The sequence below is a fragment of the Procambarus clarkii genome, unplaced genomic scaffold (genome assembly GCF_040958095.1).
Source record: "Procambarus clarkii isolate CNS0578487 unplaced genomic scaffold, FALCON_Pclarkii_2.0 HiC_scaffold_125, whole genome shotgun sequence".
NCBI classification, from domain to species: domain Eukaryota; kingdom Metazoa; phylum Arthropoda; class Malacostraca; order Decapoda; family Cambaridae; genus Procambarus; species Procambarus clarkii.
Genome location: NW_027189158.1, coordinates 1,678,232 through 1,693,219, shown reverse-complemented (window position 1 = coordinate 1,693,219; position 14,988 = coordinate 1,678,232). Strand labels below are relative to the sequence as shown.

The following is a 14,988-nucleotide window of genomic DNA, read 5'->3' as shown; positions in this document are numbered from 1 at the left end:
GAGTGCCGAAGAACAGGCATAGTGCTGAAGAACAGGCAAAGTGTTGAAGAACAGGCAAAGTGCTGAAGAACAGGCATAGTGCTGAAGAACAGGCAAAGTGCTGAAGAACAGGCATAGTGCTGAAGAACAGGCATAGTACTGAAGAACAGGCATAGTGCTGAAGAACAGGCATAGTGCTGAAGAACAGGCATAGTGCTGAAGAACAGGCATAGTACTGAAGAACAACCAAAGTGCTGAAGAACAGGCATAGTGCTGAAGAACAGGCATAGTACTGAAGAACAGGCATAGTGCTGAAGAACAGGCATAGTGCTGAAGAACAGGCATAGTGCTGAAGAACAGGCATAGTGCTGAAGAACAGGCATAGTGCTGAAGAACAGGCATAGTGCTGAAGAACAGGCATAGTGCTGAAGAACAACCAAAGTGCTGAAGAACAACCAAAGTGCTGAAGAACAGGCAGAGTGCTGAAGAATAGGCAAAGTGCTGAAGAACAGGCAAAGTGCTGAAGAACAGGCAAAGTGCTGAAGAACATGCATAGTGTTGAAGAACAGGCATAGTGCTGAAGAACAGGCAGACTCTAGTAAAGAGTACAAACATACGGAGAGAGTTTGGTGTTAATAAAATAAGTAAGATTACCATAGTATGGAACTGGTGAAGTTTAAGGGTGAATGGTTAGACCATTCTGTTGACTGGGGGGAAGGTATGGGATGGTTGGTTAGACCATTCTGTTGACTGGGGGGAAGGTATGGGATGGTTGGTTAGACCATTCTGTTGACGGGGGGAAGGTATGAGATAGTTGGTTAGACCATTCTGTTGACGTAGGGGAAGGTATGGGATGGTTGGTTAGACCATTCTGTTGACGGGGGGAAGGTATGGGATGGTTGGTTAGACCATTCTGTTGGCATGGGGGAAGGTATGGGATGGTTGGTTAGACCATTCTGTTGACGGGGGGGGAGGTATGGGATGGTTGGTTAGACCATTCTGTTGACGGGGGAAGGTATGGGATGGTTGGTTAGACCATTCTGTTGAAGGGGGGAAGGTATGAGATGGTTGGTTAGACCATTCTGTTGACGGGGGGAAGGTATGGGATAGTTGGTTAGACCATTCTGTTGACGTAGGGGAAGGTATGGGATGGTTGGTTAGACCATTCTGTTGACGGGGGAAAGGTATGGGATGGTTGGTTAGACCATTCTGTTGGCATGGGGGAAGGTATGGGATGGTTGGTTAGACCATTCTGTTGACGGGGGAAGGTATGGGATGGTTGGTTAGACCATTCTGTTGACGGGGGGAAGGTATGGGATGGTTGGTTAGACCATTCTGTTGACGTGGGGGAAGGTATGGGATGGTTGGTTAGACCATTCTGTTGACGGGGGGGAAGGTATGGGATGGTTGGTTAGACCATTCTGTTCACGGGGGAAGGTATGGGATGGTTGGTTAGACCATTCTGTTGACGTGGGGGAAGGTATGGGATGGTTGGTTAGACCATTCTGTTGATGGGGGGAAGGTATGGGATGGTTGGTTAGACCATTCTGTTGACGGGGGGAAGGTATGGGATGGTTGGTTAGACCATTCTGTTGACGTGGGGGAAGGTATGGTATGGTTGGTTAGACCATTCTGTTGGCATGGGGGAAGGTATGGGATGGTTGGTTAGACTATTCTGTTGACGGGGGGAAGGTATGGGATGGTTGGTTAGACCATTCTGTTGACGGGGGGGAAGGTATGGGATGGTTGGTTAGACCATTCTGTTCACGGGGGGAAGGTATGGGATGGTTGGTTAGACCATTCTGTTGACGTGGGGGAAGGTATGGGATGGTTGGTTAGACCATTCTGTTGATGGGGGGAAGGTATGGGATGGTTGGTTAGACCATTCTGTTGACGGGGGGAAGGTATGGGATGGTTGGTTAGACCATTCTGTTGACGTGGGGGAAGGTATGGGATGGTTGGTTAGACCATTCTGTTGGCATGGGGGAAGGTATGGGATGGTTGGTTAGACCATTCTGTTGACGGGGGGGGGAAGGGATGTGAGTAGTGTAAATGGAGACTTCGACTTTTTAAGGCTTGTCGTTGTCTCCTTTAATTCGTGAATGACGTCATCAGCCGGTCATCAATTTATGCCAGTTATTTTTTATTTCTTTGGCACGTTAAAGATTGCATAATTGCATGAAATATTTTTAGTGACTAGCAAAAAGATCGCTCATTTGTACCACATAATTACTACCATTAATTAGCAGCTATAAGCTGTTATGTTTTTGTAGTGTTAATGTAGATGTTAATAAATAAGCTCCTCCACCTCCTCCTGGTGGTAGTAACATTTGAGGCAGGTAATTAGTGCTAATTACTTACCTTTAATTTTATCTCTCTTACCTTATTTTACATTTCATCATTGTTTAGAGCTATTGACTCTTGGTTACCATCTAGAGTACCATCTTGGCATACAATAGTTCGTACCTTATTAACATTGACCTTAGCTATTGAGTTATAATCAATATCACCTATTTTTAGTGTACTAACTCTCTCTTTACTCTGGTCAACGTTATTTGCTATGTTACGTGGATGGTTTTTTGACGTGGGGATTGTTAGACCTGTTGGGTCTAAGTGGGTTACCAGTTACCCGCTGGTAACGTCTATTTGTGCTTACCAGTCGTTCAACACCTTGCCCCTTACACGGACTGATCATAGCTATAAGATAAGGTAGCATCACTATAGCTTGTCTGCTACCCTGACTGATCAGTGTTAAGACATTTACCACCAGTCACTTGTTTCCTGCATATCTCAATATGCAGATATTGTCCAAGGGCATTGAAAATTAAACGGTGAAATAACGTCATCAACGTTGATAACGTTGAATCAAAGTCACATGAACGTCACTCTGGGATATTGTGCCCACTGGTAACGTCACATGAACGTCACTCTGGGATATTGTGTCCACTGGTAACGTCACTCTGGGATATTGTGACCACTGGTAACGTCACATGAACGTCACTCTGGGATAGTGTGACCACTGGTAACGTCACATGAACGTCACTCTGGGATATTGTGCCCACTGGTAACGTCACATGAACGTCACTCTGGGATATTGTGTCCACTGGTAACGTCACATGAACGTCACTCTGGGATATTGTGTCCACTGGTAACGTCACTCTGGGATATTGTGACCACTGGTAACGTCACATGAACGTCACTCTGGGATATTGTGACCACTGGTAACGTCACATGAACGTCACTCTGGGATATTGTGACCACTGTTAACGTCACATGAACGTCACTCTGGGATATTGTGTCCACTAGTAAAACAAATGTCTGGTGTTCGTGTATGTGCAAACAAAGGTGGAGACAATGACACTAACTAATATGCAATGCGAAGCTCACCTTTCATTTCTGAGTCGCTGTAGAAAGCCTTCACTTGCCGACAGGACTCCTGACGAGGCGAGCCGGAGACCGCACGAGGCGTCTGGGACATCGAGAGAGGCAAGTTACCAACCGGAGGCGGCAGCTTATCAACCCCGCTAAAGCCGTAATTGTTAAGCTTTATGCAGTAGATGAAGACGGAGGTTACGACAGCCAGCACCAGCACCATCAGCATAGTCTTGGGCCACATGTCGGAGTACCTGTTGAATATTGTAGCGAGTCTTGGTTTGTTTTTGTTTAGCACAGGAACAGGTGTAGACAATCTATGATTCATATTAGCAAGCTCTGATGTAGGGAAGCTGTGCCTACAGGTGTACGATACCGTACACAGACTTCAATATACAGTTATATTGTTCGTATTCGTTGTTCAGGACACTAATTTTAAAATAAGCATCAGAGGTGCACTTATTTGTCAGGCCTTTGTTACACATGTGCGAGGTGACGTCTGTTGCGCATGTGCGAGGTGACATCTGTTGCGCATGTGCGAGGTGACATCTGTTGCGCATGTGCGAGGTAACGTCTGATGCGCACGTGCGAGGTGACATCTGTTGCGCATGTGCGAGGTAACGTCTGATGCGTACGTGCGAGGTGACATCTGTTACGCATGTGCGAGGTAACGTCTGATGCGTACGTGCGAGGTGACATCTGTTGCGCATGTGCGAGGTAACGTCTGATGCGCACGTGCGAGGTGACATCTGTTGCGCATGTGTGAGGTAACGTCTGATGCGCACGTGTGAGGTGACATCTGTTGCGCATGTGCAAGCTGACGTCTATTGCGCATGTGCGAGCTGACGTCTATTGCGCATGTGCAAGCTGACGTCTATTGCGCATGTGCGAGATGACGTCTGTTGCGCATGTGCGAGATGACGTCTGTTGCGCATGTGCGAGGTGACATCTGTTGCGCATGTGCGAGGTGACGTCTGTTGCGCATGTGTGAGGTGACGTCTGTTGCGCATGTGCGAGATGACGTCTGTTGCGCATGTGCGAGGTGACATCTGTTGCGCATGTGCGAGGTGACGTCTGTTGCGCATGTGTGAGGTGACGTCTGTTGCGCATGTGCGAGATGACGTCTGTTGCGCATGTGCGAGGTGACGTCTGTTGCGCATGTGCGAGATGACGTCTGTTGCGCATGTGCGAGGTGACATCTGTTGCGCATGTGCGAGGTGACGTCTGTTGCGCATGTGCGAGGTGACGTCTGTTGCGCATGTGCGAGGTGACGTCTGTTGCGCATGTGCGAGATGACGTCTGTTGCGCATGTGCGAGGTGACAAACAACTAGTAACAGGAAAGCTTTGGAAAACATAAATATATTTTGCCCTAACATCGTAATGAAATTATTCATCGAATATGTAGTGCTTGAAAATGATGCAAATATGAAACTAGTTAATAGGGAATATTTAAGTAAATAGAGGAAAACATTGGAGCCAAACAGTTGACATGAAGAGAGAGGAAGGCGGCTGAGGTAACAATGGCGACAAGACTCACAAGAACATGAAGAGAGAGGAAGGCGGCTGAGGTAACAATGGCGACAAGACTCACAAGAACATGAAGAGAGAGGAAGGCGGCTGAGGTAACAATGGTGACAAGACTCACAAGAACATGAAGAGAGAGGAAGGCGGCTGAGGTAACAATGGCGACAAGACTCACAAGAACATGAAGAGAGAGGAAGGCGGCTGAGGTAACAATGGCGACAAGACTCACAAGAACATGAAGAGAGAGGAAGGCGGCTGAGGTAACAATGGTGACAAGACTCACAAGAACATGAAGAGAGAGGAAGGCGGCTGAGGTAACAATGGCGACAAGACTCACAAGAACATGAAGAGAGAGGAAGGCGGCTGAGGTAACAATGGTGACAAGACTCACGAGAACATGAAGAGAGAGGAAGGCGGCTGAGGTAACAATGGTGACAAGACTCACAAGAACATGAAGAGAGAGGAAGGCGGCTGAGGTAACAATGGCGACAAGACTCACAAGAACATGAAGAGAGAGGAAGGCGGCTGAGGTAACAATGGAGACAAGACTCACAAGAACATAAAGAGAGAGGAAGGCAGCTGAGGTAACAATGGCGACAAGACTCACGAGAACATGAAGAGAGAGGAAGGCAGCTGAGGTAACAATGGCGACAAGACTCACAAGAACATGAAGAGAGAGGAAGGCGGCTGAGGTAACAATGGCGACAAGACTCACAAGAACATGAAGAAAGAGGAAGGCGGCTGAGGTAACAATGGCGACAAGACTCACAAGAACATGAAGAGAGAGGAAGGCGGCTGAGGTAACAATGGCGACAAGACTCACAAGAACATGAAGAGAGAGGAAGGCGGCTGAGGTAACAATGGCGACAAGACTCACAAGAACATGAAGAAAGAGGAAGGCGGCTGAGGTAACAATGGCGACAAGACTCACAAGAACATGAAGAGAGAGGAAGGCGGCTGAGGTAACAATGGCGACAAGACTCACAAGAACATGAAGAGAGAGGAAGGCGGCTGAGGTAACAATGGTGACAAGACTCACAAGAACATGAAGAGAGAGGAAGGCGGCTGAGGTAACAATGGCGACAAGACTCACAAGAACATGAAGAGAGAGGAAGGCGGCTGAGGTAACAATGGCGACAAGACTCACAAGAACATGAAGAGAGAGGAAGGCGGCTGAGGTAACAATGGTGACAAGACTCACAAGAACATGAAGAGAGAGGAAGGCGGCTGAGGTAACAATGGCGACAAGACTCACAAGAACATGAAGAGAGAGGAAGGCGGCTGAGGTAACAATGGTGACAAGACTCACGAGAACATGAAGAGAGAGGAAGGCGGCTGAGGTAACAATGGTGACAAGACTCACAAGAACATGAAGAGAGAGGAAGGCGGCTGAGGTAACAATGGCGACAAGACTCACAAGAACATGAAGAGAGAGGAAGGCGGCTGAGGTAACAATGGAGACAAGACTCACAAGAACATAAAGAGAGAGGAAGGCAGCTGAGGTAACAATGGCGACAAGACTCACGAGAACATGAAGAGAGAGGAAGGCAGCTGAGGTAACAATGGCGACAAGACTCACAAGAACATGAAGAGAGAGGAAGGCGGCTGAGGTAACAATGGCGACAAGACTCACAAGAACATGAAGAAAGAGGAAGGCGGCTGAGGTAACAATGGCGACAAGACTCACAAGAACATGAAGAGAGAGGAAGGCGGCTGAGGTAACAATGGCGACAAGACTCACAAGAACATGAAGAGAGAGGAAGGCGGCTGAGGTAACAATGGCGACAAGACTCACAAGAACATGAAGAGAGAGGAAGGCGGCTGAGGTAACAATGGCGACAAGACTCACAAGAACATGAAGAGAGAGGAAGGCGGCTGAGGTAATAATGGCGACAAGACTCACAAGAACATGAAGAGAGAGGAAGGCGGCTGAGGTAACAATGGCGACAAGACTCACAAGAACATGAAGAGTGAGGAAGGCGGCTGAGGTAACAATGGCGACAAGACTCACAAGAACATGAAGAGAGAGGAAGGCGGCTGAGGTAACAATGGCGACAAGACTCACAACAACATGAAGAGAGAGGAAGGCGGCTGAGGTAACAATGGCGACAAGACTCACAAGAACATGAAGAGAGAGGAAGGCGGCTGAGGTAACAATGGCGACAAGACTCACAAGAACTCAAGTTATGTTAATATTATCAAGAAGAGACTCGTCTCTGCCCCAGTGGACGGGGTCTGGTGTAAATAACGTGGGGCTTTTCATTAATATATCTTTCCTTATAGTAAACAGTCTTGGATTTTGTAACTGGTGTGTAGAAGGCAGATCATTGCCCCGTGTTACACACCTGTAACGTTGCCCCGTGTTACACACCTGTAACGTTGCCCCGTGTTACACACCTGGAACGTTGCCCCATGTTACACACCTGTAACGTTGCCCCGTGTTACACACCTGTAACGTTGCCCCATGTTACACACCTGTAACGTTGCCCCGTGTTACACACCTGTAACGTTGCCCCGTGTTACACACCTGTAACGTTGCCCCGTGTTACACACCTGTAACGTTGCTCCGTGTTACACACCTGTAACGTTGCCCCATGTTACACACCTGTAACGTTGCCCCGTGTTACACACCTGTAACGTTGCCCCATGTTACACACCTGTAACGTTGCCCCGTGTTACACACCTGGAACGTTGCCCCGTGTTACACACCTGGAACGTTGCCCCATGTTACACACCTGGAACGTTGCCCCGTGTTACACACCTGGAACGTTGCCCCATGTTACACACCTGGAACGTTGCCCCATGTTACACACCTGTAACGTTGCCCCGTGTTACACACCTGTAACGTTGCCCCGTGTTACACACCTGTAACGTTGCCCCGTGTTACACACCTGGAACGTTGCCCCATGTTACACACCTGTAACGTTGCCCCGTGTTACACACCTGTAACGTTGCCCCGTGTTACACACCTGTAACGTTGCCCCGTGTTACACACCTGTAACGTTGCCCCGTGTTACACACCTGTAACGTTGCCCCGTGTTACACACCTGGAACGTTGCCCCATGTTACACACCTGTAACGTTGCCCCGTGTTACACACCTGTAACGTTGCCCCATGTTACACACCTGTAACGTTGCCCCGTGTTACACACCTGTAACGTTGCCCCGTGTTACACACCTGTAACGTTGCCCCGTGTTACACACCTGTAACGTTGCCCCGTGTTACACACCTGTAACGTTGCCCCATGTTACACACCTGTAACGTTGCCCCGTGTTACACACCTGTAACGTTGCCCCATGTTACACACCTGTAACGTTGCCCCGTGTTACACACCTGGAACTTTGCCCCGTGTTACACACCTGGAACTTTGCCCCGTGTTACACACCTGGAACGTTGCCCCATGTTACACACCTGGAACGTTGCCCCGTGTTACACACCTGGAACGTTGCCCCATGTTACACACCTGGAACGTTGCCCCATGTTACACACCTGGAACGTTGCCCCGTGTTACACACCTGGAACGTTGCCCCGTGTTACACACCTGGAACGTTGCCCGTGTTACACACCTGGAACGTTGCCCCGCGTTACACACCTGGAACGTTGCCCCGCGTTACACACCTGGTACGTTGCCCGATGTTACACACCTGGAACGTTGCCGCATGTTACACACCTGTAACGTTGCCCCATGTTACACACCTGGAACGTTACCCCGTGTTACCCACCTGGAACGTTGCCGCATGTTACACACCTGGAACGTTGCCCCATGTTACACACCTGGAACGTTACCCCGTGTTACACACCTGGAACGTTGCCGCATGTTACACACCTGGAACGTTGCCCCATGTTACACACCTGGAACGTTACCCCGTGTTACACACCTGGAACGTTGCCGCATGTTACACACCTGGAACGTTGCCGCATGTTACACACCTGGAACGTTACCCCATGTTACACACCTGGAACGTTGCCCCATGTTACACACCTGGAACGTTGCCGCATGTTACACGCCTGGAACGTTGCCCCATGTTACACGCCTGGAACGTTGCCCCATGTTACACACCTGGAACGTTGCCCCATGTTACACGCCTGGAACGTTGCCCCATGTTACACGCCTGGAACGTTGCCCCATGTTACACACCTGGAACGTTGCCCCATGTTACACACCTGGAACGTTGCCCACAGAAAAGAGGCACTCACTTGAAGCATCGTAGTTGTGCGGGTGTTGAGGAGAGTGAGTATCGAGACCTTCTGGAGGGGGACACCCTGACGGATTCTTGTTGTCCTGCTCGCCTAGCGGCTTCCATCTCTGAAGTCTGTGACTCCACAGCTGCTGACACTGTGCTGCTCTCTCACTCTCTCACAAGAGTGAGAGTTGAGATTCAGGGAGTGCCTGAGTTATTTGACGTCATTCCAAAAAGTGAAACGTGTAAAATGAACGGTACATATGTTGAACCATCCTGGCACGTGGTGCAGGATGCTACTGTTACATTGTATGTTGCAAACACTAGTAATGGCGACATCCATCTCCAGTTGGCACCCACGTTGTAAATACATTACTTGTTACCGGTGCGAGTGGTGGACGATGTCTCAGTGGAACATTCTGTGTGTACACTCACACTAGGAGAACATGGACCTCAGCCAGAGGTGCAGGTCTTACAGCAGCCAGAGGAGAAAAATTAGGTCTTACACCTCTTATTTCACATGAAATTCTTGAGCCAGGAACTAGACCAATTTTTGTATCAGCTTACAGTTTACCACATTATAAGTGAGCTGAAGCTGATAAACTTAAAGAGGAAATGTTACAGGATGATGCAATAGTGTCATGTAATTCGCCATGGAACGCTCCATTGATCCTCGTCCCAGTTCACAGGTCTTGTAGGATTTTTATCAGTCATTTATTGCTGGTTTCTCTATCATAGCCGCCCCACTTTACAAGTTACAAAGGAAAGATGAACCCTTTGTTCTGGAAAAAGCTCAAGAACAGTCATTCAGTAAACTCTAAGCAACACTGATCTCTTTCACCTGTCCTTAGGTACTCAGATTTTCTAAACCCTTCACGTTGGTCACAGGTGCTAGTGATGTAGGCTTGGGTGCTGCATTACTTCAAACCGAAGGTCATAGAGATCACACAATAGCTTATTATAGCTGTACATTATCTAAAAGAAGAAAAAAATTATAGTGCAACAGAACGTGAAGCTTTAGTAGTTGTATGGGCTGTGAGATTTTTTTTCTTTGACAGGTTATCAAAAGAATTAAGTCCTATTGATGTCACGTTAATCGTAACTACCTCAAGGAGGCAGACCTTAAACAGCAAGAGCTGCCAGTGGCAGATATTTAATCTTAAAGCCTAAGATCATAGGACCGCGGGAGCAAACCGCCAGGCTACACCACACGGGTAACACCTGTCACTTAGGTCGCTGGCTCCTCCTAGTTAACAAACTAATAAAGGGTAGCCGACGGATTCTCACTTCTTATTTATAGAAGTGTGGTGCTGTGCAATGGACTCGAGCTTTAGATACAGACTTAATATGAACATAAGCAGGCAAAGCGTTGCAGAACATAAAATGTGGGGCAGTAAAATTGGAAGGTTTGACGTAAACGACCGTTTCTATAACAAAACAATTTATTCACAAAACCAAACTAAAACTACTACACAGTGAATTTACGTTACTTTACTGTCACTCCAGTGGCACATTAAAGAACAGCTAATCAACAGCCTGATGGACCCACGGTATCCTTATCCCGTCGTCGCTGACTGAACAATGACACTAACTGAACACAGTGGTGCCCACTGGTGACGCAAGCTTGCAATCAATATTGTCACGGCTTCACGGTGACCAATACTATAATCACAAAGACATAACTGGCGCTCGCTGCCCTCAACGAGGTACCAAGTAACAAGGCGGTTAATCCAAGAATGATAACCACTTATAAAAATCTTACGTTAACACTTGTCTCTCAGGACAATCAACAACAAAAGTTACTCTAATTGAATTTAAACAATTACGTTAACACACACGTGTCTCAACGACACTTAAATGGCATCAATAACTCGTAAATCAATTAATTACATCAACTTGAAAGTCAAGCATTCGGTGAGTAATTCCCAATTAATTACTGAATACAACAGCCTATTAATTCAGACGAGTATTGATAAAGCCTATTGTCTCTCAACTGACAGTTCACTTCCGGTCTTACGACAAGATTACCTTAACGAGGGTAGACTACTGTACCACACACAATGTTCCAATACTCCGTGTAAATAACAACATCAACACCTGGTGAATTCACTAAGTGGCGGTTACTAATCCTCTCTAATTAGCTACGAGTGCTTAATCACTGTCCGCAGACAGAGCTGATCAGTCCAACGAATTACAGCAGCTTAATTACAGCGCAATTGACTCCGATCATAACAGACCGTCAACCCCTTACGTTAATCACTCAATCAACGACAGCTCGTTAAATCGTTAACACTACGTTAATCTTCACTTCACAATTCCTCCACTGCGTGAACTTCACTGTGACTGTTGCCTTTACACGTCTCTACGTTAATCACAACCATGTTCAACGAACAAGTGACCTCGTTAAGTAAATCGTGACCCCCGGTGACGTTAACTGACTTTAATTCTCACGGAATCCTTCACAGTACACAACGCCTTCCACCAAGGTCAAACTTGTCTACGGTTTACACACACAGTACATCACAGTACAACACAGTACATCCTTGCCACTCACGGCAAAACTTGTAAATGACTTCCCCCAGTAAATTATCCACCAATAATTCACACTTTACCACAACACAACAGTAAAATATATAACCAAGGGAAATCTCCCTGTTACCACTTTTCACTGCTGAAAAAAGGGAATCAAATTACAGCGAATACATACACGGCACATAGAAAAAATAGAAGCAAATAACTCACTTTACTCTACCTCTGAATGTGTCACTAGGTGTCTTCACACACGTCAAAAATCACAGTTGGGCCCAACCTCAACTTTATGGCGACAAACAGGGTAGACCCTCACGTCTCCAATTCCCATTCACCTCCCCAGGTGGTCACAGGGACAAGGACAGACGGAACACTGGGGGCGAACCCAGCTTCAGAGTTTTATTACCCAAACGGAAACAGTGTACTTACATCAAACATGCGGGCCCGCAACCTTCTCTTTCACTCATACACGTCAATCACACTCCCACTGCTGCTGCTGGATGATGACGTAGGCGTCCTCACTTCCTACACGTGGTCAGGTGGAGCACAGGGTCCTAGACCACGGGGTTAGCTCCACACACAGAGACCAGGATGGCGCAGACACACCGGCTTATGCAGGCCAGGGTGAGCGCACAACAGCAGGGATGCGGTACCACGCCCCTTCCACTTGACACGGTACCCCAGGATACGACGGTACACGGTGTTACACGGTACACGAGACCCGAGACGGAGTCCTTCACTGTTCCTCAGAATTAGAACTTTTAAGGTTTCTCTCATAACACTGAAACCTTTTCTGGCACGTCTCACAGCAGTATCTTCAAGCACAGATACGATAGATGGCGGATGTCGTTTTCGTAGCCCGATAATTAACGCCTCACTCAGTCCAGTTCCTCTAAGATGGCGTCCCACAATTACGCGGCTAGATGACAAGTTTACACGGTTCGATACAAGCCCCTTTCCGATTACTGGATTCTTACGCACGACACACGGAAAGATAGCAAGAAGAATGGCGTGACTTTAGTAACGTTGCTGGCGGTATTTCCCGATGCTTGGCCTAGCACGGGAAATGCGTCCACCCCAAGCAGCGTCCTAGGTAAGAATGTCTTTTCCCGCCAACACTATGCCTGGGGTACCATGCGGTACCCCTCAGCGTCTTGGCCAATCACGGTTCAGTATTTCTGAGGCCCAAGAGCCTTAGCCAATGCCACACCTGCCCCATGACGCTACCCCCTCTCTCACGAAGTGGACACGTGATAGGGGGGGGGGGGTGGTCTACGGCCGTTAACCCCCCATACCTCCCTCTCTACACTTGACTTGTACAAAATTTCCCTGAAATCAACCCCCTACTGTAATTTCCTTCACAGACCTGATACAGCGATCAGAATGACATCAATGGCTAGCAAATGTCATGGGCTGTCCAACGACACCCAACACGACTGTGGAAAAGATATATTCAGAAAGTTGAATCACGGTGCACATCACTGGTGTACTATGCAATTTCGTACTTAATTCAGTGCACAAGAGAGCAGGGAAAATATGTCCCCTGACATGGGCTCTTAAACATTTCAGGGATGCAATCTATAATTATCCTGTCCATGTTCTAACAAATCATCAACCATTAATTTCTCTGTTCAAGAATAAAAATATCATTGGAAAGTTTGTTAAATATTTGCTCACAATTCAAGAGTTCAATCCCACATTATATATTTTTTTCCTGGTTATATTCAAGGAAATCCGAATGTTGTATAGATGCTTTTCTAGAAACGTAGCTGCAATTCATGTAGATTATCCATCATTAGATGCTACAGAAATTGGGACAGAGACAAGACCCCCAAATAAGCACCTGTCATTAAGTTATTTACTATGCAAGATACTCATCAGACTCACAAACCCCCAGTACCATTGAGAGCGTTAGTGATGGCAGACAATTTACTGTGTAGAGTAGTGAAGCTAGCCCCCCCCCCCCTCCCTTGGAAGTGCACTCAGTTAGATGTTCCAGCAGCATTAGTATCAGCTGTGTTAAGGATTATCCATGATGCTTCTGCAAGTGCACATCCAGGAAAGAATCGTACGCTCCAGCAAGGTTGGTTGGAGTATTTATGGCCCTAATGGCTGAAGAGATTGTTCATTAAGTTGGCAGGCGTTTATTCTATATACAGCACAAGGGACATGTCATGGAACCAAATCCAATCTAAGTGTACCCAGTGACTAAAGCACCATGGGAACGAGTATCAATGGATTTATTGACTAATTTTGCAGAAACAAAAATGGGGAAAAACACTTACTTGAAACGCATGATAATTTTTACCGTTATTGTGAATTATCTGATGGTATAATTTTCAGATACATTATGTCTAATGTTATCCTTTCGGATAATGGTACTGAGTTCAGTAACAGTATATTAACTAAGTTGTGTGATTTATATAACTTTAAAAAAAGTAGTTTTATGCTATATCATCCAGCAAGTAATGGGTAAGCAGAGCACACTAACAGGAAAGTGTTAGATGCCTTGAGAGTCACTTTGAATTTTGATAACAGTAATTGGGACGAATTCATACCCTTAATTCAGTGTGCCATAAATTCTTCAATTAATGCTTCTACAGGAGACACCCCTCATACTATTCTTTGTGGTACAGATAAGATCCTTCCTAATGAACTGATCAATGTAACCAATACTCCTGTGTATAACCCAGATGATTATGTTCAAGTAAGTTGTAGACAAATGCAACTAGTTTTCAAGATAATAAGAGAACACTTGTCTAAGGAAACAGCAGAGTTTACTCGAGCAAGGACTGCATGAGCAAAGCCCAGTAAGATAACTGTCAGATCTGTTGTAATGGTTCTTAACCAACACAGGTCTGGCCCTATGTACAAGCTAACTTAGAAATTTTTAGGACCATATAAAGTAATAGTGCTTATTAAAGGTAACAAATACAAATTTAAGAATTTGTTAACAGTAGAGAAATGAACACTTAGACCACATGAAGTGTTACGTCCAAGATTGGCATCCTGCAAGGAACCAGGGTCATAGTGCTTATATTCTCACATGAATTAGGAACCATTCACTTAAGGGGCCGAGAAACGAGAAAATATTCGAATTATGTGAAAATTACTAATGAATGTTAAACATATCTACAACTTATTGGCTTCAGCGTCGTGAAAGTTTCATCCCAATATTTTCATAAATGGAATTTAGACGATGATTAAAAAAAAAAGTTTTGTTGATAAAGAGAACAACTCCTATTAACTAGAAGTGAGGAATAATACAGTAATAAAGATATGCGAGCACCTGTGAGATGCACAAAGAAGTAGAATAGTAGGAAGAAGTATCCACAAAGTGGATATGCAACTGGTGCCTTTAAAGCATGCTCAGAAATTATATATTAAAACAAATAATAATGA

The 14,988-nt window shown here is 46.3% G+C and overlaps 1 protein-coding gene across 1 annotated transcript in view; it reads right to left on the bottom strand.

Moving 5' to 3' along the window:
• Positions 1-14,988, bottom strand: part of LOC138360873 (uncharacterized) — a 269,650-nt gene that overhangs the window by 145,656 nt on the left and 109,006 nt on the right. The window contains exon 2 of the mRNA XM_069320386.1: positions 3,367-3,605. Within this exon, the coding sequence (XP_069176487.1) occupies positions 3,367-3,595 (229 nt within the window). The 5' untranslated portion in view covers positions 3,596-3,605. The remainder of the gene's footprint in view (positions 1-3,366; positions 3,606-14,988) is intronic.